This window comes from Myotis myotis, unplaced genomic scaffold (genome assembly GCF_014108235.1).
Source record: "Myotis myotis isolate mMyoMyo1 unplaced genomic scaffold, mMyoMyo1.p scaffold_m19_p_7, whole genome shotgun sequence".
In the NCBI taxonomy this organism is placed as follows: Eukaryota; Metazoa; Chordata; class Mammalia; order Chiroptera; family Vespertilionidae; genus Myotis; species Myotis myotis.
The window spans coordinates 26,225,549-26,250,559 of NW_023416379.1; the positions used below are offsets into that span (position 1 = coordinate 26,225,549).

The 25,011-nt window shown below is 39.8% G+C and overlaps 1 protein-coding gene across 10 annotated transcripts in view; it reads right to left on the minus strand.

The window, feature by feature from the left end:
- Positions 1-25,011, minus strand: part of REPS1 (RALBP1 associated Eps domain containing 1) — an 81,482-nt gene that overhangs the window by 20,040 nt on the left and 36,431 nt on the right. For 4 of the 10 annotated variants that reach the window (XM_036316437.1, XM_036316439.1, XM_036316438.1 and 1 more), the window contains 7 exons: positions 24,733-24,886; positions 24,112-24,236; positions 23,435-23,597; positions 22,416-22,479; positions 20,957-21,111; positions 3,507-3,628; positions 58-138 (listed from right to left, as the gene is read on the minus strand). In XM_036316437.1, the coding sequence (XP_036172330.1) occupies positions 58-138; positions 3,507-3,628; positions 20,957-21,111; positions 22,416-22,479; positions 23,435-23,597; positions 24,112-24,236; positions 24,733-24,886 (864 nt within the window). The remainder of the gene's footprint in view (positions 1-57; positions 139-3,506; positions 3,629-20,956; positions 21,112-22,415; positions 22,480-23,434; positions 23,598-24,111; positions 24,237-24,732; positions 24,887-25,011) is intronic. The other 6 variants (XM_036316443.1, XM_036316441.1, XM_036316442.1 and 3 more) reach the window with 4 other exon arrangements.

Sequence of the window (25,011 nt, forward strand, 5' to 3'; positions counted from 1 at the left end):
TGGAAATTTGGGTTAATAAAATTAATTTCAAACAAGCAAGCTAAGTGATTGACTTACAGGATCAGCTGGTGCAATGTTAGAATCAAATTGGGTCAGAGTTTGTGAGCTTGAAGAGCGTTCACTAAATGTCTCCCACTGCTGAACAGACAGAGGAGAGACAAGTCAGCATGATGAGAAAGATGGAGTAAAAAGATCACTGGAGAAGATTTAGCAAAGTCATTCAGAGGTTGCACTGCAAGTTGTGTTTCATAGGCCTGACAAAATTCTGTAATTTCTATTTTTGAAATAAACATTTTATACTCATCTATGCTGGGTCATCTTGTAAGGTAAGGTGAGCACCTTCACAATCAAATGTATAGTAACAATTTATTGCAATCTCTATGAAGAGATTCAAAGCCTTACAGAGTTCAACCTCAAAAGAGACATAAGAACAAATAAAGTCTAAGTGGTATAAATAGCAACAAGGTAAAAATGTAAAGGGGTTTGTCTTGACTAGAGAAAGAATAACTTCAAATCCTCCTTTTAAAATTTAAATACTAATGCATTGATTTGGTGATGTTAGTGAATCTTGACTACCAAACTTTTGGTCAAAACAAAGCAAGTCATTGTGACTTGCCAGTGCCACCCCTGAAAGATGATTTTGTTATGTACGTGCACATATTTTGTACATATGTATACTTAATAAAATATAATTGTGATAAAGTGCAAAGAACTCTGGAATTATAATATATGTTCGAGCTTTTGTCAATCTGTAGCAAGTCAACCCCTGAAATCAGCACTATGAACAGGACCATGCCAGATCGAAAGACAGAGCTGCCAATCAGGCACCGCCCCCCGCTTCCCCCATGCTAGAAAAATCAGAGTGCGGCCACAATGAGAGCAAATCAAGCATCTGGGTATGTGTTATATATAGAGGATGTATTTTGATATGAAATACTACTCTCCTAAAAGAGGCACACAAATATCATACCTCTTAAAATTGGTGGAGTGATAAGCCAATAATAATTATAGCAAATTCCATTTGTTTTAAAGATCTTGGTAATAAAATAGTATAGAATTTTTATATCAAAACTGCATCAAAATTTGATTCTTGAGAATTTTACTCTGAGGAGGGAAAAACATCTACACATATACAATATATACAAACGAATGTTTACACACAGACAAACCTATCCCATTAACCAAAATCCTCTTTTTGTAATTCAGCATGGAAAAGTATACATTTTTATGCTTCAAAGTTCGACTTATTTAAAATAGTGATATTCCATTTGAGAAGACTTGTAGAAATAAAATATTAGCAAATTAATACATTGATGAAAATTATCTACAAAAATGGCTAATACAATCATTCAACAACTCTGCCTACAAATTTTAAAATCATGAAAATTAAGACATTGATGTATTCAAAGTGATTCTTGAATAACAAAACTTCATTCTTATCATGGGACATCACTTCAAAGAAGTGATTTACCAATATTTGTTGTTAATAATTATTGTTTCTTCAATAATTATTGTTGCATGTGCACAGAGGAATTTTTAAAACCCTAATGAATTAAACTTTTACATGTAGATTTTTGCCAAAAAGAAGGGATTTATTTACCTATTTGGCTGTATGAAGTTTTACTTGGTTTCACAAGACTGTATGCAAGCTACCTAGAGAGCAGAGAGACACTTTTATCTTCATAACTTTAGTATAATGGTTAGGAGCACAGCTCTGGATCCAGACTACTGGAATCCTAGTTATACTGTACAACCTTAGGCAAGTTATTTAACCTCTCTGTAATTCATTTTCACCATCTGTAAGGTGAGATTAATAATACTATAAGATTGTTATGAGGAAGTAGAGATCATATATGTAAAAAGCTTTTAACAGAACTGGCACATCCCAAGTGCTCAACACATATTAAGGCTTATTATTAGTGCTGTAGTTATTAGTAGTATTATTCCTTGCAATGTCTCATCCATTTTTAGATGCCGAATAATTATCTGTTGAAAGGATCATTAGTGCTTTGTGTAGAGATTTATTAAGATGTCTCAAAATCAATGTTAGTTTTATTAGCATTTTGATTTTCCACAGAGTTAAAAGAAAAATAACACGACATTCATAGCCGAATTATTACTGAATACTACAAAATGAAACTTGCTCTATCTAAAAAGAAAAAGTGCAACTGCTTAAATCAGAATATGGAAGGGACTTCTATTCCTGGTCTTTAATGATCACACACAATTTTATTTAGAATGAATATGGGCTTTAGAATAGAGATGCTTTAGAAAGAGCTGCTTTTATTTATGAGCTGGTATCAATGGAATAACTACTCTTAATCTGATATTACTTTTTAAAAATGAGCAAGTAGTTTCAAGAGTAATGACCCCACTCTTTATAAAGCCTCTTTACTAGTGAATTATTTCAAGGCTTAATTCCTCCCTCTAGAAAAACTTATATATAAGACTTTACATCCAACAGTATGACAAGTGCTATGCATTAGGTACAGTATCTGTGATTATGTCATAAAGCAGCAGCAAGTACTTTAAACCTGCCAGTTACTTCTGTTTTTCAACTCTCCAAAATTAATGAATGTCTCTTTAATTCAGTACTTTATTACTGGTTTTAAAAGATATGAAAAGTCCAGACGTTTAGAACTTTTTCCTGCAAGTCAACAAACTTTTAAATTTTTAAGCACTACCTAAAAGTGATTTAAGGCAAAAAAAAGTTACTTATTCACAAAGAAAACTGCTCTAACAGGCTAGAACAGCTACTTTTTAGCTGAAGTTCTATAGAGCACTAAGGTTTAACATAGAGGCCTCCGGCCTACTTCTCTGATTCTAATCAGAGTGGCACCACTTTTATAGTTTTATATAATGGAGTTCCCAAGTAATGAGGAGGAGAGGGGGTGCATTTGTCTCAAATTCTGTTTTGCATGTTATCCTTGGTCTTATATATAATATCCTTTAACCACTGCATTTATTAGGGTTTAATTCCATATTGTATTAAATAAAACTAAATTATTATCAATAGCCTGGGTTGAAGAAAATACTTTTTTCATGTGGAAGGCAGGATTAGTGACTTCTCATATCACTTTCAATACTAAGATTCCAAAATTATTATCACATACAGGAATGAGAAGCGGTGTGACATGGTGGGTGTGGTAACTGACTACAGGTCAAAGGACTTGTGTTCAAATCTAAGCTCTTGTTCTTCAGTGGTTATGAGTTATCTTGGCCAAGACATTCACCCTTTTGACTATAACCTGCATGTTCCTGCCCCATCTAACTCACAGGGTTTTAGCAGGAATGAGTGGTGAAAACCAAATGACAGTATATATATATGAAAAAGTACTTTGAAAACCTCAGAGTCACATAATTACAAACACTTATCATAGCCCTACTTTATATGCTCTCTTAGCTATGCATACCTGCTGAAAGAGCTCTATGCTGAAATTACTGTTTGGAACGTCTTACCTTAACAAAGTTAATGTTAAATGAAAGGAAAGGGAAGCTTTGCTAACCTCACTGCTCTGATTCATCTCTGGCCAAGTCTGGTTTAGTGACGGCATTGATGGTGACTTGCTTGGAGGTGCTTCTGCAGGCGAGCCGGAATAACCTACCTCACCTGTCTGATCCCCAACATCTGCAATTGAAAAACAGAAATTCTCCATAAATAATATAATTTAGTTTAGGAATATTACTTATAAAAAAAAACCCTGAAGATTTGACAAGTAGTAATTGATAATCTGAATTTCCTTTCCTCATGTTCCTAAAATAAACATTTTTATATTAAATGTCAACTGTAATTGAAAAATAAACATTTTAACAGTCAGACAATTAGGCAGTACTTATTCCTGCTACTTATTGTCTACCCCAAACCAAAGCTTTCCATGAAAATAAATTCTAGTTAGGAATAGAAAAAGAGTGTTAGGCATAATAATACATCTAGCACAGATGTTTTTAATCATTTTCTGATAATAGGGCTGAATTTGTAGCAGATCCCAAAGTGTATTTTATGGAATATAAATGTGAGGTACTTTAAAAAATTAGGTTTAATAAATTTTTTCTATTCAAATTTGGGAATACTGTAACTCCCTGTTGGAGCAACTCCATGAATATTTGTATATGAAAGACCTGTAATGTCTCAGAGCAAATTAACTATTTAAATCCTTTTCCCCAAACACAAACCTTTTTTTATCAAATAAAATCCCTCAATATTCTCTTGGAATATACTTTGGGAAATGCTAATTTACACTAAGTCACTCACATTTTCTCTACAAGGCTCCTGTGTTACCAAAAAGCAGCATATATTTGCAGGGCAGAGAGTAAAAGGAGAGGAAGAGTCCCAGGCATGAGTGAAAAGCAGTCAATGAGCCCACACCAAAGAAAGTTTTGGCATTAAGCCCCTGGCACTTAAGCTTCACTGAGAACGCTACAAATCCATGACACCATTGCAAAGCAGTTTTTAAAGTATTATGTGGTAGCACATTCTGCTTGTGAGTAGTTAAGCCCTAATTTAAAATATCACTTGAATTTCAATTTGAGAACAGAAGGAATTTCAATGGTAACTTAATTCTCATTCCAATCTTCCCAAGCTTTACATATTTTTGAATATAATCCCAGTCTGAAAATGAAATAATTGCCAAATTTATGGGGAGTACTTAATCTATTTAGAACCTGTATCAAAACATTGTCCCAGCATCTGTCACTATCTCACTGCTTGACCATGGGCAAGCTAAATAAGACAGCACCTGAGTTTCTCCATCAGAAAGAAAGACATTTGCCATTAAACGTTAGCACTGTAGTTCAAATTCCTAAATAAACAGTCATACAATAACTTAGCAATGTATAGGTTTTAACCTTTCAATCTATTCAAAAGTAAATCCTTCATATTTTAGTGCCTAACACAGAACCTAATACATATTATGTACACAAATCTTTATTTAATGAGTTGCTTTTTGTGTTCTTCTTCATTAAATTCATTCTCCTTTGCTGTTATTTTCCCAGAACCAAAGCTAACTACCAGTATTTTGAAAAAGTACTCAATTTCTCTTTGCCCTTTGTTACATGACTACTATCTCAAAATACTTCCCCTTTTTTGTAGTCATATCAAGTTCTAATTTGCAGTCTAGCAGCAGATTTTGATAAATTTTTGTTTTGTAAGATTGGAAATTGTTGCTATTTCTTTCTTAATTCTATCCCTTTCTTGATAAAAATGTTGTAGTATAGAAACAATAAGAGGCAGAAAGGCTTCCAATAATGTTCTATGAAGAACTCTTAAATCAAAGCTCTTAGAGAAAAAACTAATGAAATAATATTTATAATGAATAGTAGCAGCAAATTCCTCATGGGAATAGCTTGTGGCTTTAGTGTGAACAAAAATTATGGATTTTTTTCCTATGATAACAAAGAGAAAGAAAGTTAAGGAAAGGATATAATGGCTATAAATCTGAATTTAATGAAACTGAAACTGTTAGGAGGATGGTGAATGGAGAAGTGTCTTTAAGAGATCCAGCAAAGCAATTGTTGAAGAAAAATAAATAGAATTAAAACAGTATTAACTATAAGGTGACTAATTTTCAAAAGAACCTATCTACAGTCAGACTATATTACTTGAGTTTCACATATCATCTTAGGGTAAGCTGGGGCCCTGGCCTGGCTTTCTCATGTCAGTCTTCTACTAGCAAATTTAGGTCCAGACGGTACCCTACCCCCATATCAGGGCAGTTATAATTTGGGATAGATTCTGGGAACCTCTGTGATTCACTGGTACAAAGTTGTAGTGGATGTAGCCTCTTGAAGTATACAATTCACTCAAATAATTATACTTCATAAGTATTCCAACAGAGTCATTTTCCTAGAGTAGCAGTTCTCAAACTGTGGATCATGGACTCCAGGGAATCCCCATGACTCTTTTAGAGCATCTGAAAAGTCAAAAAGATTTTGTAATCATCATATTATTATTTTTCTCTCCTGTGCTGGCATTTGAACTGATGATGCAAAAGCAATGGTGGGTAAAACTGCTGGCTTATCAACAAGAAACAAGGCAGTGGCACCAAAATAATACAGGGGTGGGCAAAATAGGTTTACAGTTGTGAGGACACGAAACAGAGTTTATCCTTGTATTTTTATTTATTAATTATTGTATTTTTTCCCATAGGAACAATTGTAAACCAACTTTTGCCCCATCCTGTACTAGTCATTGTATTCTTCATCCCCACATATTGCAGTTTAAATAAATAGGCATGGCAATGTCACTGAAGAACGTTCACAATTAAGCGGTAAAAATTATTTTATTAAATCTCAGCCCTGAATACACATCTTTTTAATAGTCTTTGTAGGAAAAAGGGGAAATATATGTTTGCAATTTTATATAATGGAGTCCCAAAGTAATGGGGAGGTGCAATATATATTGCACTTCTGCTCTTTATCAGAGCACAGTGATGATCATCTCCAGGAAGTGGTCTTGAGTGATTTGGCTGTGAGTTGAACAGGCCACTTTTTTCATGGAACATGATTTTTCTTAAAAGAACAGCTGACAAACGAATTATTCAGACTTTTACACATTTTCTCAAAAATGAGTTAAGTGAGCCTGTCACTTCAGGAAAACAACTGTCTTCAGTATTGTTACTAATGACAAACTTTGCGCTTTTAAGAGAAAATTAGAATTTTGGAAAATGTGTATCCGTATCTGTATAACTCAATGAACCAATATTTTACAAATAATTATGTTATAAAATCATGCATGGGCAAAAGATTAACCCAAAGTATATTCAAAGTGCAAAACAGATCTATGGAATTTAACATAACAGTACAAATAATTCATTAATATGGTTTCAGCTTTCACATTGCAATTAACCTTTAAGAAATTACCATTTGTTGACATTTGGTGTGGTAGCAAAGAATATCCATAATTACAAATTTGAATTTCATATGTCATGAAATATTCTCTTTATTCTCCAACGATTAAAAAGAAAAAGAAATAACCACCACTTTTTAGTTGTGGGCTATAGAAAAACAGTCGGCTGACCGGATTTGGCACTCAGTGCTTAGTCTGCAGACACCTGATACCTCAAACAAAATAATATCTAACTGCCTGAATGCAGAAGCAAATATGAAAATCCAGCTGTCTTCTACTAAAATAGATATTAAAGAGATTTACAAAATGTAAAAACAATGCTATCCTTTTCATAATTTTTTCTTTTATTTTGGGGAATATAGTTATTTTTCTAAAATATGTATGCTAATATTTAGGGAGCTTATAATTGTAATTTTTAAAAAGCTGTAAAATTTTTAAAAATTTATCATTTTTAATTTCTAATAGGGCAACTATTGATAGATCTAAGTCACATAAACAGAAGTTCTTTAGGATCCACAATAATCTTTAAGAATGTAAAGGGGTTCTAAGACTAAAATATTTTTTAAAAAATTTAGTCTGTCTTTGAAAACCCCAAAATTATTTCTGGATGAATTAGCAGAATTACACATTGCTTCTTTCCCATTTCATATATAGAACAACAAATGGCAGTAGAAAAAGAGCAAATTACCTATGTTCTAGAAAATAACAGTCATGAGCATTAAGTCTGTAAATAAGCTATATCTCCTTCTACCAACCTGGCTCCCTATGAATATTCCAACAAAGAGCTTCAGGCCCGCCCACAAATGTTTGTCTACAGTCCGTATCCTCACGGAGGCAGGGGTATAGTTTTACTCTTACCTGATGCAGTGTTCCAACCTAGCCTCCTGCTGGAACACTGTGTCAACCCTGCCTCCCTCCTGAGGGTTCTGCTCTGCCCCTGACATCATCAGAGCATCAGGGCTGAAAAAGAAGAGCATGAGCCTAAATTATTTGTTAAAGTCAACCCCAAAAGGGCTTTATGCAAAAAGTATTTCCATGTATAAGAGTGTGCCTGGAATACACAACACTGTGTGATCATATTGACTGACATACTGTCAGGCTACATTTAAAAGTTAGCAACAAGTGCAAATTAAATGAGTGCAAACCATATTTTCTGTATTGCACTAGAAAATAAAAATGCTCTCAGAAGTCTCATCCTTCTAGCCTCGAAAGACTCTGAAAAGTCTGCAGATTCAATTCAGTGCAGTGTACCTGCCAAACCACCTTTCTCAAAGACCTTCAGGTTTTTAAAAAAATATATTTTATTGATTTTTTACAGAGAGGAAGGGAGAGGGATAGAGAGTCAGAAACATTGATGAGATAGAAACATCGACCAGCTGCCTCCTGCACACCCCCCACTGGGGATGTGCCTGCAACCAAGATACATGCCCTTGACCGGAATCGAACCTGGGACCTTTCAGTCCGCAGGCCGACGCTCTATCCACTGAGCCAAACCGGTTACGGCAAGACCTTCAGTTTTTACCTGGGCTTATCACCTACCCACCCTGGACTTCTGTTATTTTCTTAGTATTATATTCAACACACTAAAAAATTGTTTCAAAAATGACTTGTCAGCTATTATTAATCTTATAGAAATATATACTAGTACATACATTCCTGAAAGTCTTATGGTTTTAAACTTATTTTGTTTTCAAGTAGCAATACTTGTTGGAAAAATTCTTCAATCATAAAGATTCAAGGTTCTAATTTCACTTAATAGCTTCCTCAAAGCAAAAGTAAACTATAGCTTTTATTTATTTGAAATAGCAATATTATTCTTATGAGAAAAAATATTTAAAAGATACACAGGTTTTGATAAATTTTAAGTCTTCAATAAAAACTAGAAATGGGACCTTTTTCATTCATTCTTAAAAGACAGGAAAAGAAATTAAAGAAATTAAAGACAATTTCAGATACACTTTCTTTTGAATATTATATACATCAAAAACTATATTCTATTTCCAAAATTCATTCCATTTCTCTCAACATGCCATAAAATGGAACTTATTCAGTATGCTGACCTTAAGAATGTCTATATAGAAATCTACAGGTTTTAAATTAAAATGAAATATTTAAAAAAAGGAAGTAAAATGGGTCCAACAAAGTTTGAAATGAAACAAAGCAATTACCCAAAATATGAATTAAATTGTACTGATTGCCTTTTTTGGCAGTACTGATCAACATTTTAGAGAAACTACTATTTGATTCAGCTATTCTACTTCAAAGAATATTACCTACAGGCATATAGGAGTTTCGCATTACCCAGGACAACTAAAAATGGAAAAAGCCCTTTTAGATACAGGGGAGAAACCAAGATGGCGGCATAGGTAAGCGCCGGAGTTTGCTGCCTCGAACAACCACTTCAGAAATACAACTGAGGGATGGAACGGACATCATCCAGAACCACAGGAAGGCTGGCTGAGTGGAAGTTCTACAACTGGGAGGAAGGAGAAAAGCATGCCGAGACTCAGAGGAGGTGCAGTGCTGAAGTAAAATACTAGGGTGCGGAGTGCATGCAGAGCGGGCTGGTGGCTGAGGGTGTGGTTGTCGTTTTCAATCGGGAGGGGGTCTCAGGCTCTGAGCTCCAGTTCCGGGCGGGTCTCTGGGGACCCAGACTCATGCGGGAGAAGCGGGACTGCCTGGCATCGGTCGGAACCCGAGGGCAGCTTTCTCTCCGTGGGGCTTGTAGCAGCGATTACTGGGACACTGAGAAGCAGAGCCTCTGAGGACAAGACTGAGAGCAGCCATAATTGCTAACCCCGCCCTGTTGATCCCATGGGACCCGACCCATCCAAGCCCTGCAGGGAGACTTTTGCTGGATAGCTTCAGGCAAAGGCTAGATTAGCACCTCCCTAGAGATCCAGGAGCCAGGAAGCCCAGAGGTCAGAGTGGGACCATCCAGTTTGCACCCGTGGAACCATAAAAGACACACTCAGGGGGCAGACTCAGTGAGCACCAAAGCCCCATCAAAGCAAATCTAGCCCCAGAGGGGTGTCTCCAGCACAGAAGCTCTCCCACTGCAGACACAGCTGATTCTCACAGCCAATTGGCCTGGAGGTCAATTCCTCACAGTGATAACTACAACAATCAAGGCTTAATTACAACAAGACTGTGCACAAAGCCCACAAGGGCGTGCACCAAGAGTGTCTACCTCAGGTAATTGGGACACTTAGCACAGAAAGGCACTCTATTGACACAGTGAAGCATAAAAAATGCCGAGACAAAGAAACAGGACACAAATGACAGAATTGGAGGAAAGCAAACTGCTGGATATAGAGTTCAAAACCACACTTTTAAGGTCTTTAAAGAACTGTCTAGAAGCCGCCGATAAATTTAATAAGGCCCTCGAAAAGACTGGTGAAACCGCCGATAAATGTAGTGAGATCCTCAAGAAGACTGGTGAAACCCTCGATGTTGTGATAAAGAACCAACTAGAAATTAAGCATACACTGACTGAAATAAAGAATATTATACAGACTCCCAACAGCAGACCAGAGGAGTGCAAGAATCAAGGCAAAGATTTGAAAAGCGAAGAAGCAAAAAACACCCAACCGGAAAAGCAAAATGAAAAAAGAATCCAAAAATACGAAGATAGTGTAAGGAGCCTCTGGGACAGCTTCAAGCGTACCAACATCTGAATTATAGGGGTGCCAGAAGATGAGAGAGAGCAAGGTATTGAAAACCTATTTGAAGAAATAATGACAGAAAACTTCCCCTACCTGGTGAAAGAAATAGACTTCCAAGTCCAGGAAGCACAGAGAACCCTAAAACAAAAGGAATCCAAAGAGGACCACACCAAGACACATCATCATTAAAATGCCAAGAGCAAAAGACAAGGAGAGAATCCTAAAAGCAGCAAGAGAAAGAAAATCAGTTACCTACAAGGGAGTCCCCATACGACTGTCAGCTGATTTCTCAACAGAAACTTTGCAGGCGAGAAGGGAGTGGAAAGAAATATTCAAAGTGATGAATGCCAAGAACCTACAACCAATATTACTTTATCCAGCAAAGCTATCATTCAGAATTAAAGGTCAGATAAAGAGCTTCACAGATAAGAAAAAGCTAAAGGAGTTCATTACCACCAAACCAGTATTATATGAAATGCTGAAAGGTATTCTTTAAGAAGAGGAAGAAGAAAAAAAAAGGTAAAGATACAAATTATGAACAACAAATACACATCTATCAACAAGTGAATCTAAAAATCAAGTGAATAAATAATCTGATGAACAGTATGAACTGGTGATTGTAATAGAATCAGGGACATAGAAAGGGAATGGATTGACTATTCTTGGGGGGAGGAAGGGTGTGGGGTTGAGGGAAGAGATTGGACAATAATTTTGCACCTATGGATGAGGACAGTGGGAGGGGAGTGAGGGCGGAGGGTGGGGTGGGAACTGGGTGGAGGGGAGTTATGGTGTGAAAAAAGAGTAACTAATGTAATAATCTGAACAATAAAGATTTAATTTAAAAAAAAAAGAAAAAGAGAAAAGAAAAAGCCCTTTTAAAGTTAGTCAACTTACAATAAGGACTTTAATTTCATAAAGTGAAAAAGAAATTTGATTGGCATTTTGTCTTCAAAACGTACACAGAAAATTGTAAAAATGTGCACAGAAAACAAAGAATGAAAGATGTTAAATTTTGTGGGTGCAATTTGGTGGCAAAATAAAGGCATGAATTCAGTTGATAAATTTACTGAGGACCTACATAAATACAGTAAATAAAAATATGTATTGAGCAAAAAGACAAGGCTCCCATTTCCATGGAGTTTTCTTTTTAGCAGAAGACAGATACCCTTTACTTCACTTTTGACTTTTACAACACAATAGTAAAGAAAAAGGCAATTTCTAAAAAAAAATAAAAAAATTAAAGGTACAATTAATTATTCCAAGGACTTTTACTAATCCACTGATATTTAAACTATCATCTTTTAAAGCCCCTAGTGTGTCATCTTGTAAAGGTTTGCTCAAGTATCATCTATCCAACCTTGCTTGTCAATGTCTTTGCCAGAAAATCAAGCAGTTCTAATTATTATGGCCAATTTCATTAAATGGTGCATCTTTGCCAATATTTGTAATTGTATTGATTTCTGAGCTATAATACCCAACTATCTTGAGATAAATAATTCTAGTGTTAAAAGTGTATTTGTGTGTGTGTGTCGGGGGGAGAGGCTTGAGAAGTAATTCCTTAATTTGAAAGTTAATGATCAATATTAATGCATATTTTCATTATTTTTTTCCTCTGCAACTAAGGCCACTTGGAGAGTGAATTTTCAAAAACAAAAAATACTGGGTTCTTTATATAAAAATATATGTAGAAGCATATCCACTGCAGCACTGTTTTAAAGGTAAAGCCAAGAAACAACCTCAAAACCCATCAATAAGAGACTGGTTAAATTAAGGTACCAGGTCTGTAGATGACAAAGTGCAAAGATGTCCAATATTATAAGAAAAAACAAACAAGGATGTACAGTGTGAATGCAGTTGTGTTAAAACAGATATCTGCATGTGCTACTTGTGTAAGCTTTTATGTTTAAATTTTCTGGATGAATACAGAAAAACTCTTAACAGTGATTAACTCACATCAGTCTAGTTTCAACTATAAATCTGCATAATAAACATCATTAAAAATTTCTGGCTTTTAAAAACATTCATTTTAGAAGTACTTTTAGGATTTTGAGGATTTACGGCAATAATATTAACAATAATGAAAATTTGCTCAAATTTACTGTATAAAGCAGTGGTTATGAAAGAGGAGACAGAATGGGGAGCACATTCCTTTCCCTCTTTGAGTGTTGAGTCAAATATTGAGTTGTTGGCATGAGCATTGTGCGTGAAAACAGAAAACAGTTTAAAAAAAAGGTAGTTCAGCCATTTAGTCATTTAAAAAACATCTACTTATGTACTCAATTTGCATCCTCTAGGTCAGTGGTCGGCAAACTGCGGCTCACGAGCCACATGTGGCTCTTTGGCCCCTTGAATGTGGCTCTTCCACAAAATACCGACTTTTGCGCATGGGCCACAAAGTTTCAATTGCACCGTACGTGCGTGCCTGCACGTGGTATTTTGTGGAAGAGCCACACTCAAGGGGCCAAAGAGCCACAGTTTGGCGACCACCGCTCTAGGTGCTGAGATAAAATGAACAAGACCAATCTAGTTACCCACCCAAGAGTCTCTAGTGTAGCTTAAGAGAGAGATATCCTATCTAATAATAGACAAACATGGTAATTAACCATACCTCTGATATGCTTCCCATTGGCTAATCAGGGCGATATGCAAATTAACTGCCAACCAAGATGGCGGCCTGCAGCCAGGCAGCTGAAGCGAACAGGAGGCTTGCTTGTCCAGTGATGGAGGAAGACAAGATTCCCCACCTGCCGCTGCTGGCCTCTGAGCTGCAGTCTAAGAAACAATGTTGCAATTATAGAAGCTAAACAAACCCCAGAAACCTGCTTTCGGCCAGCCAGGCCTCAGAGCTGGAGTTGCAACAGTGTTTCAATTATAGAAGCCAAACAAACCGAGGTCTCAGAGCTGGAGCTGAGCCTCAGAGCTAAAGCGGGCTCTCAGCTCCAGTGACAGCCATAGAAGGTAAATAAATCCCAGAATAAAAAAAAGGAGAGGTTGGAAGTTTCAGTCACCTGCCAGCCTGAAAACGGCCCTCAGCCCCTCACCCAGACTGGCCAGGCACCCCAGTGGGAACCCCCACCATGAAGGGGGTGTGACCAGCTGCAAACAGCCATCATCCCCTCATCCAATCTGGCCAGGCACCCAAGCGGGACCTCCACCCTGATCCGCAACACCCTTCAGGGCAAACCAGCCGGCCCCACCCATGCACCAGGCCTCTATCCTATATAGTAAAAGGGTAATATGCAAACTGACCCTAACAGCAGATGTCCACCTCTTCCTTGCCCCGCCTGGCTTCTCAGATCACCGATCACCAGTGATTGGAGAACACCCAGATGCGGGGCCAGAGGCCGGGCTGCGTCGTTGCCTGGGGAACACTATCTGGTCCCTGGGGGGCGATGCAGCCAGGCCCAAGAAGGAGACCCAGAAGGAGACCCAGGGGCCAGGGCTGCATCGCCACTGGGGCACGCGATCCATGCAGCAGCGCAGCCCTGGCCCCAGAAGGAGACCCAGGGGCCTTCCAAGAGGAGAGTCTCCGTGGTCAGAGGGCGCGGTGTCGGGACAGGAATAAAGATGTAGGTGACTCAGATGCCTGGCTGAGGCGTAGACCAGCCAGCAGGGCCTTTCAGCCAGGACTGGGGTGGGGGTGGGGCGAGGGAGGAGACCCAGAAATAGAGAACTAAACTCCCAGGAGGCTTAGGTGCCTGGCCATGAAATCAGATGGAGCCTGTTGTTTTGCAAGCCACTTTAACCTAGAGGCTTGCAAGGTTGGAAGTTCTGCTCCTGGAGCCAGGGAGAAATGGAGCTGGAGCAGAGAGAGGGGTCCATGGCAGCCGTGAGCTTTGAGGAGTCCTCAGCACCTCCCGGCTCGGAGCTGGCGCTGCCTCCGCTGTTCGGTGGTCACGTCCTGGAGAGTGAGCTTGAGACCGAAGTGGAGTTCGTGTCTGGGGGTCTGGGCAGCTCCAGCCTCCAGGAGCGAGACGAAGAGGAGGAGGCAGCCTGAGGCCGGTGGCGGCGGTGCCAATGGGAACTCAATTGCAGGAAGTAACAGGCGCTGGATCAGCGCTGCAGGGAGATCGAGCAGGTGAAGGAGCGGGTCCTGAACAGGCTCCATCAGATATAGAGCATAACATGGAGATTCCAGCAGGAGTGGAGGTTCCTCATGAAGGTGCTGGCTCTGGCGATGACTACCGGGCCAGCCAGTTCACCATCTTACTGGAGGACGAGGGCAGCCAGGGCACAGACGCCCCCACCCCAGGCAACGCTGAGAAGGAGCCTCCGGAGAAACAGGGGCCGTCCCTGCCCAGGAGGACGTGAGTGCCCGCAGAAGCCAGCAGTCCGGCCACTGGCGAGGGGCCCAGCGGGCGGAAAAGGCGGCGAGCGCCATGGGAAGGGCGCCAGGCGGGAGTCCCGCTGACTCTGGAGCTGGCCCCCATGCAGATAAAGGTGGAGTAAGACTTTGGCTTCAAAGCAGTCGAGGCTCTGGACTCAAGTTGGCTTTCTCGGGGGCCAGACAAGCTGCTGCCCTACCCCACCCTAGCCAGCTCCCCCTTTGACTGATCCCCCCAATAAACGGATCCAATGCTCTCCTCGGCAAAAACCAAAAAAGCTTATAGAGGCATGCTTACAGGATCAAATAGTATAAATATAGATGTAACAGGACAATAAAAAGAGAACCTGGCTATGATGATAACCTGAACGCTGCCTCTGTGTCATTCCTTCTTCGCCAACTCCATCCACACCTTTAGGAACCCCTGGACCTCCTGGGGCAGGACCCCAACATTCCTCTTCTTATAAGGACTTCAGTGAGATGGGCTAATGGTCCCACTGGAACTGCCTCAATTTAATGTAAGCCCCTCTTTAAAGATCTTATCTCCATATACAGGTACATTCTGAGGTTCTGGGGATTAGGATTTTAACATACATTTTGTTGATTACCCAAATCAGCCCTTAACAATCAGCATGCTTCAGAAAGTAGATTCCTACAGGGTTATTTACCAAACATTCAGAAGTATTTTTAAAAGAGCTAAACCCCTCGCCCACCGTGCGGGCCCCTCCCGGCGAAGAGCGAAGGCCTGGGTTCCGGGCGCCGGAGGAAAACTGGTGCCAGCAGCCAGGGGAAGGGGCCCCCAGGGGGCTCCAGATTGCGAGAGGGCACAGGCCGGGCTGAGGGACTCCGCCCCCCCGCCCCCCGCTGAGTGCACAAATTTTTGTGCACCGGGCCTCTAGTCCTATCTAATAAAAGAGAAACATGGTAATTGGCATACGACCGCTACCCTTCCCATTGGCTAATCAGCGAGATATGCAAATTAACTGCCAGCCAAGATGGCGGCCGGCAGCCAGGCAGCTTGAAACTAACATGAGGCTTGCTTGCTTCAGTGACGGAGGACTCCAACGTTCCCCGCCTGCCTTGCCAGCCTCTGAGCCTGCAGTTTAAGAAACATTGTAACAAATATAGAAGCTAAACAAAACCCCAGAAACGAGCTTTCAGCCGGCTGGGATCTCAGAGCTGGAGTTGATACAGAGTTTCGATTATAGAACTGAAACAAACCAGATACCTGCTTTCAGGAGCGGAGGCCTAAGAGCTGGAGCCTCAGAGCTAAAGCTGGCTCAGAATAAAAAAAAAAAAAAAGAAAAAAAAGGAGCGGTTGGGAGCTTCAGTCCCAGCCTGAAAACAGCCCTCAGCCACTCACCCAGACTGGCCAGGCACCCCAGTGGGGACCCCCACCCTGATCCGGGACACCCTTCAGGGCAAACCAGCCAGCCCCCACCCATGCACCAGGCCTCTATTCTATATAGTAAAAGGGTAATGTGCCTCCCAGCACCGGGATCAGCGGAGCCGCGAGGTCTCCCGGCACCGGGATCAGCATGACAGGGGGCAGCGCCCAAACCCCCTGATCGCCCTGCGGCTCTGTGTGTGACAGGGGGCGGGGCCACAACCTCCCTATCGGCCCTGCTCTGTTCCTGACAGGGGAAGGCGCCCCAACCCCCTGATTGGCCCTGCTCTGTGCCTGATAGGGGGGAGCTCCCCAACCTCCTGATCGCCCTGCGGCTCTGTGTGTGACAGGGTGCAGCGCCCCAACCCCCCCACCCCATAGGCCCTGCTCTGTGTGTGACGGGGTAGAGCCATAACCTCCCCATCGGCCCTGCCCTGAGTGTGAGAGTGGCAGCGCCCCAACCCCCTGATCGGCCCTGCTCTGTGGGTGATAGAGGGCGGCGCCCCAACCCCCCCACCCCACGGGCCCTGCTCTGTGTGTGATGGGGTAGAGCCATAACCTCCCCATCGGCCCGCCCTGAGTGTGACAGTGGCGGCGCCCCAACCCCCTGATCAGCCCTGCTCTGTGCGTGACGGGGGAGCTCCCCAACCCCCTGATTGACCCTGCTCTGTGCGTGACAGGGGGCAGTGCCCCAACCCCGATTGGCCCTGCTCTGTGTGTGACAGGGGGTGGCACCGCAACCTCCCCATCGACCCTGCCTTGAGTGTGACAGGGGGCGGTGCCCCAACCCCCCAATCGGCCCTACCCTGAGCGTGACTGAGGGTGGCATCGCAACCTCCCAATCTGCCCTGCTCTGTGCATGACAGGGGACAGCGCCCCAATTCCCCAATCGGCCCTGCTCTGAGCCCGACCAGGGGCTGCACCTAGGGATTAGGCCTGCCCTCTGCCACCCGGGAGCAGGCCTAAGCCAGCAGGTTGTTATCTCCCGAGGGGTCCCAGACTGCGAGAGGGCAGAGACCGGGCTGAGGGACCTCCCCTCCCCCCCAAGTGCACAAATTTTTGTGCACCGGGCCTCTAGTTTATATGTAAAAGGCTAAGTGACCATCTGACCGGTAGCTATGACATGAAATGACCACCAGGGGGCAGATGCTCAATGCAGGAGCTGCTGAGCTGCACTGACTTGGCAGTGGTGGTTCTTGGGTGACGCACCCCAGAACCAGAGAGGAGGAAGCCCGATTCTGGGGTGGGTCACCCGAGAACCACCCTCTCGCAATCCAGGGATGCCAGGGAGCCAGTTTCAGCCCAATCCCTGCAAGCCAGGCCAAGGGACCCTACCTGAGGGACCCTGCTCTCTCTGCAGATGCCCTTCAAGCCACAGTGCTGCCCCAGGTGTGGCTGGCTGGGGAGGGACCGTGGGAGGTTGGCTCCAGGGCATGTCTGGCCTGTCTCACCCAGACCCACCCCGCTGGCCACCTTTCAATTAATTTCCTTTCAATGTGCATAATCTGTGCACCGGGGCACTCATCTATCAAATTTATATATACAAAAGCCTAAGCGACCATTCTACCATTTGACCGTTAGCTATGACATGCACTGACCACCAGGGGGCAGATGCTCAATACCCAGGCATGGAAACATGGAACAGACTGATGAATCTCAGAAGGATTCATGCATTGGTGGGGTCCCTCGGCCTGGCCTGAGGGGATCAGGCCGAAACTGGCAGTCCAACATCCCCCAAGGGGTCCTGGACTGCGACAGGGCGCAGGCCAGGCCGAGGGACCCCATGGGTGTATGAATGCGTGCACCGGGCCTCTAGTAATCACATAAAATACAGTGTATGTAAAACTGCAACTGTGCTACAACAAAGATTCTTTGGAGACTGAGATTAAGATGCAAAGTATCTTAACGTGCTTTTTTCCCCTTTATGATACACTGTTGTGGTAGGCTAGCAGGTCACCTTAACCGTTTTTTATTTTAAAGAAGATAACCATTCTTGGAAGATAAACATACTTTCTTGAATTCAGGTTCAGAAAACTGTTTCCACAGATGAACTTTTATATGCTTTCTTTTGTAAGACAACAAAAATCAAGTTTCCCTTTTTATTTACTTTAGTTGCCATATTTAGTGCTGATGATAAATATAAGTATTTTAATTCAGGTCTGTGTACGTACTTATACCTATGACCCTTAGCATTTTTATCTATTTAATACCATAAACTTGTTCAAATAATTTTGGAAAAAATATGTATCTATCCCACCCATGTTTGTATGTTTTTAGAAAGCCTAGCTCGTTTCTCCAAACTGTAACTCAAGTAATCACTTTCACCATCTATTTTTCTATGAGTTATTAAATTGTAAATATAAAATACTTATAGAGTGAATATTTCAGTATGTCCCAACATTACAAACATATAACAAAAGACTATATTTTCAAAGACAGAAATATGTTAAGAAAAATATCCTACTTTAAAAATGGCACACATTTAGCATTAATTCACTCAGCAGTTATTTACTGAGCAACTGAGCACATGCCTGCAAAGTGCTAGAGCCTGGGGATACTACAGTGAATATGACATATTTTCCTTTTTTCTTTTTTTTAAAATTAACTCAGAATGTAGTGGTGGAAAGAGAAAGAAAAAAAAAGAACAGTGTGATAGGTGCCACAATAAGCAGCACGTAGGAGATACTATGAGAGATCAGAGAAGATAGTAACTACTTTTGTCTGAAAGTCAGAAAAGCTCCATAGAGGAAATATTTATGATCAATTTTTAGGTCAGCCAAAAGGAACTGCTTGGGTGGTTTCCCCTTCAACTGTGAACTTCTAAAAACACAGCTACTTAAAAGGATTTTTACAGATCTTGATTGATCCACAGTGTCACATGACAATTTCTATATTCAAAGGACTTGTGGCATATGAATCTCCGGCTTATGATAGCTGGGAGAAAAAAAAAGGTTAATCATTCCCCCAACCCCAAATTAACAAAATTCCAAATTTATCACTTAGTGGTTAGGCAAAGAAGATTTGAAGTTAATATTGTGTGGTCAAATGTTTACAATAAGTTTCATCAGAAAATTACATAGATTATGTGCAAATGGTAAAAAAACACACAACTATGAGCCTTTAATGCCTTTAAAATTATAATTAGAACAATAGTATAGAGGTATATGCAGGGGGAAAAATAAGAGTGACTCTGTGCTAAACAGATCTAACAGGAGTAAAAAGAAAAATGCCCAGAAAAGAACTTCTACTTAAATCATTAGCCTTAAAATTCAGGCAGTAGATCAAGTTTACAAAGAATCCCAGATTTTATTTAAATTAAATAAAAGAGAGGAAAAAAAGACTACATGCAAAAGCCAGATTCACCCATCTATATGCAACAGATAACAGAATCAGACAAGTCTCAAGAAAATGACATACAACAGAATAAGCTTGATTTAAATTATACTATGCTGTCAGTTTTTAAAGGATTAAAGTCATAGAAAAACTCTAGACACAAGGCCTAATTTTAAAATCAATGGCACAGTAAGTATGCGGCTACCACAATTTCTTCCCTTTTGGCTACTATGAAATAAACCAAATGAAGTTCTTTTAGAGGTTAACTGATACCTAATAACTGCCTAAAATGATCAGGAAAACTCTAGGATTCTCACAGGATAATGGTTCTATAAAAAACTAAAACCAATCCTAAAATTTTAAATAGACTTATTGGTTGATAAAAGGTCAGTGTGTTCAGGCCCTGAAATGTGAATAGCATCAAATACACATTTCAGGTAGAAAAACAAAAAGAACTTGCCCAAAGTCACAGGAATAATTAGCAAAACTAGAAGCACACAGATTCTTGAATCTAAGGAGATAGTCCTCTTTTTGACAATAACAATACGCATATGATTCCTACTGAATAATTTACACAATAAAGTCAGATCATATGCAATTCTGGGTTAAACAGAAGCTGCCCAATAGATGAATACCGTTTTGAGAGCCAAATTCTATTTTAACTTCTCTTTTAAAAAGTATAAAATTCCTTCCATCATAATATCTAAAAAAGAACTTAGATAGAAAAACCAAAGACAGTAATTTAGTTTTAATTAGACTCATTAATTTAACATTAGATTTCCTTTTATTCATTCAGAATTTTAAAGAAAGTACTCATTTTTTACCCCCTATATTCTATTTCTTTTAAAATAAAACTATCTGTAAATATGAGCATTTATAAAAGCATTCTTGTAAACATGACAACAATGTAGTATTATCCACATCAAACACTAAATTTCCAGATTTCTTTAGCATCTGAAGAAATTGGCTTTTTAAAAGGAAAATGCTTGCAGACTGCAAAGGTCTAATGATAAACCAGGTATTTCCCTTCAACAAATTAAGATGCATTAAATGGAAAAATGTTGATAATGAAGACAGGCTACTTTCCCCACTTCAGATAATATAAAATGTAATTAAAGGATAACAAAATAGCAAGGCACTGTGAAATGCTCTTCAAATCTCAGCAGGTCACAAGTGTAAAATAAAATAGTGGCATATATTCTTTATCTTTGTTTACAGTTGACTAAACAGACAAAATATTGATCCAGTTCAGGCTGTACATCTTATTCTAATGGCAAATGTACATGCCCTTGATGAAATGCTTATGCTTTTAAGCGAAGTTTTAACATCTAGATTGTGCTTTGAGAACCAAGTGTTATTTGTCAAGGCACGCAATCAGGTCTCTTCAAGCTCCTGGATCTTACCTGCTGAGTCTTCCAAATCAATCAGCTTGGGCATTAAGCTTTCAGGGAGTTTTTCTGGTAAGTCATAGCCATTCTTCCTAGCAACTACCAGATGAAAAGCAGCACAAAACTCATCCAGTGTTAATGCTCCATCTTTATCAAAGTCTGAGAGTTCCCTAGAAGAAAAACATCAGAAATGGATTCTATTCTACTTTGGATCCCTTTATGTCTCAGAAAAAAAGAAAAAGAGAAATCCTTTCTCAGAAAAAGTGCAAGCAATCAATAATTTAAAAAATTCCATAGATGGGAAGATGTGTAACAAAGTGAATATAGCAAACGGTTATCTGTAGATTATAGGCAATGGCCATGTGGGTGGTTTAAGGCACAATTCTTTCAACTTCTCTAAGAGCTTGAAATTTTCATAATAAAATGCTGAAAAAAGAGCCCCCCAAAAATAAGGTCACCAAAGAAATGGCCTTTAACCATATGTATCTTTAGGTGCAGGACTTAGTTGAAATCAAGCTTTTTTAGTAAGTCACTAAAAATTTTTAAAACTTTGTTTTTATTGTTATTAAAAGTCTATATGTATTTTAAAGAATCCAATACAATTACAAGGCTTGATACAAAAAGACAGCAGCCCCACCCTGCTATCCTTCCATTTCCTAGATGCAGGAACAACCATTTTTTAAATTTATCACCTTAAACTATAAATAGCATGTATATATTGCTAGTTCTTAACATTTTGGTTTTAGGCATTATCTACCTATCTCCTACTATAGCATTCTATGCTACTAAAAACCCTATTAATAAAATTTAGAATTTAGAGAAATATGTAGATATAAAGTGGAAACAACACGTTTATCTGACAATTGTTTTTTAAAAGTAATTTGTGATTGTAATTTAATGACTGATTCCAACCACACAGCAACCATCCTGAGTCTTCAGTTGGTATTTAAATGGGTGCTAAGCACTGTTCTTTTTTTTTTTTAAATTTTGTTTTATTGCTTAAAGTATTACAAAGAGTATTACATGTCTCCTTTTTTTCCCCGCCCTTGACAATCCCCTGGCCTCCCCTACCCCTCAGTGTCTTGTGTCCACTGGTTATGCTTATATGCATGTAAGCACTGTTCTTAAGCTCATGGCTGGTATAGGACTTACTAAATTTTTTTAAAACCAAATGGAATAAATACAACCATGTATGAGCAAACTAGCTTTTATTCCATGCATTATACTAGCAATAAGAAACAGCTACTATAGCTTAAAGACTTTTAGCACTTTTTAAAGAACTTCTCTACTGGTATCACTTTATTTCTTCTCTAGAGAGTGAGAGAGAAGCTGACTATTTTAAGACAATACGGAGTTATAAGAACATTCTTTAAAAGGTTATTCTAATACTTTATTTTTAAGGTTAAAAAAATCTACCTGCTGGAAACTCCTTTGAAATAACCCACATTACCCAACTAATATACACCACACTTACCAAATATGAGAAAGTTCAAGAATAGGAAGCTTTGATTTTGTAAAAAACTCTTTAGCTGCAGATCCTGAAATATTAAAACAGTGTTGTTTAGCATTATTCTGAACCTACAGACCCAAGAATCAAATGTGGTCTTAAGACCTTTTTCATTGAAAAAAAAGGTAACCTTAACATGTGTATATGTCATGTTTTTGGTCTCTAGTAATTATAAACTCTTTTTAGACAATCTGAGAATTAATTATCTTATATAATAAAAGCCTAATATGCTAACTGTCTGGTCATCCAGTGACAAGTCGACTATTCAACCAATCAAAGCGTAATATGCTAATGATATGCTAAGGCTGCTCAACTGCTTGCTATGATGTGCACTGACCACCAGGGGCCAGACACTCTGACCAGATTAGCTTGCTGCTGGGGTCTAGCCAATTGGGACTGAGCAAGATGGGCTGGACATGCCCTGGAGCCCTCCCGCGGTCCCTGCCCTTCTGGCCAACCTCCTGCGTCCCTCCTCAGCTGGCTAGCCCTTACTGGCCCCGATCAGCCCCAATCGGGACTGGGCAAAACAGGGCCAGACATGCCCTGGAGCCCTCCAGCAGTCCCTCCCCAGCCCCTGCCTGGCCCTGATCATGCACTGGTGGGTCCCTTGGCCTGGCCTATTCCCTTTCACAATCCAGGACCCCTCAGGGGATGTTGAAGAGCCAGTTTCAGCATGATCCTGCAGGCCACTCCCCTTGGGAGGGCACCAGAGGCAGGGCTCACGGTCGGGACTGATTGGGCATGAGCCCGCAGCAGGTACAGTGGGGCCAGGATGAACGGGAGCAGGTAGGAACTGCAGGCGGTGTTGGATTGAGGGTTTGGCCCGATCCCCACAGGCCACCCCAAGGGACCCCACCTGTGCACGAATTCGTGCACCGGGCCTCTAGTCTTTTATAATCTCTGACCAATAAAACCATGTCTTTGAGATTATGAAACTGAGACTTTGAACTGTCCCATCTAGAAAAATTTGTTTTTTAACAACTCACCTGGAATAAATCCGTTTAGATCAGGCTGAATGGTTTTAAACTGATTTACATAATACTGTCTTTGTTCATCTGTTATTTTCCAGGGATCATCATAGCTACTGGATTGCCTACGAATTTCATTGGCAGTTGTAGCTGAAGCTACAGTTCGTACTGTTGTCTGGTCCTGTAATGAAACATTTTTTCCTCAGTACAGTATCTATCTATATGATTACATGGACCAAGATTGCTAAGTTATTTATCTTTGAAAGTAAAACTTACTTTTTGTGGATGTTTAAAATATAAGAAGTCTTCACAAACCACATACTTATAATTAGGTTACTGAATGTTTTTGGACAATGATTATATAAATGTATAGAATGACAGCAATGTGTAAGCCACAGAAAGTTATGAAAATGTGCCAAGAAAGCCAAGCAAATATATTTCTAGATGCCGAAACCTTTCAAAAGTTCACTAAGAAATTAGAAAGAAAATCAGTCAAAACTTTTAGTGAAACATTTCAATGATAACAGACTTAAAGAAAAGGCATAGAGTAGAGTTCTGGTTTTTGTTTCTTTTGTGGTTTTTAAATAAAAGTGAATTTGCATTCATAAAATTCACAACAGCAAAATATAAAATAATGACTGCAGCAGTATTTTGAATGAAGCAAATAAAAATGCAATACCAATAAAATGTCACACCTGGACAGAAGCAGGATGCATGGTTAAAAGAGTACTGGTTGGTGGAGTATCTGCAAAACTGACCCAGTTTTCTTGAGGTGGAGGTGGAGAATGCCCTGACCACATTGCATCACCAGCAGCAGAACCTACAAGCAGAACGGGCAAACATGCTGACTCACTTTTAAAGAATATAAAGTTATCAGGTTTTTTATTGTAACAATTCACCATACACATATTATATAAGTTTTCTTTTGAGTTCTAACTTTGTAGAAATGTTAATTTCCAAAATGAAATATTTTCTGTCAATTTAAAATTATCTCATTTAAATCTTTTAAATTGTTACTGAAACTAATCTAATACATATATAATATTCTAGGAAATAATCACTTATTCATTTTACCTTCAGAGAATCTGGTATCTATAAACTTTTATCTAAGCATCATAGATATAAATAAATGCAATTACCAATGTTCAAAGTGATACATCTACTTATAAATTTTCACAGTTGGTATTTGCTTTCATTTAAGGCACTTAACTTATAATTAAAAATTTTCTTGGAGGCAACTCTTAAAGGAATGTTATCAAGTTTCCTTCAATTTACACCTTTAATAAATGACTGTTACATTTAGAACTTCTAAATACCTGATTGTGCGTCACCAAAGGGAGACCAAAATGGCCCAGGTCCTGCAAGAGGCCTCTCACCATTTCCTCCACTGGGGTGACGGTTGTGTTTCCTCCATGTGTGTGGAGATGTTGGTGGGGACTGCTGTGGTGAAACTACTGGAGATGCAGGTTCCTAGAAAGAATATCATTATTTTTAAATTTTAATTTTAAGATAGCATTTTCACTGTTAAGGCATTCAGTAAAAGTTTTAGTGAAAACATCTACACAGGATGTCAACTGATAATACTGACATGCACG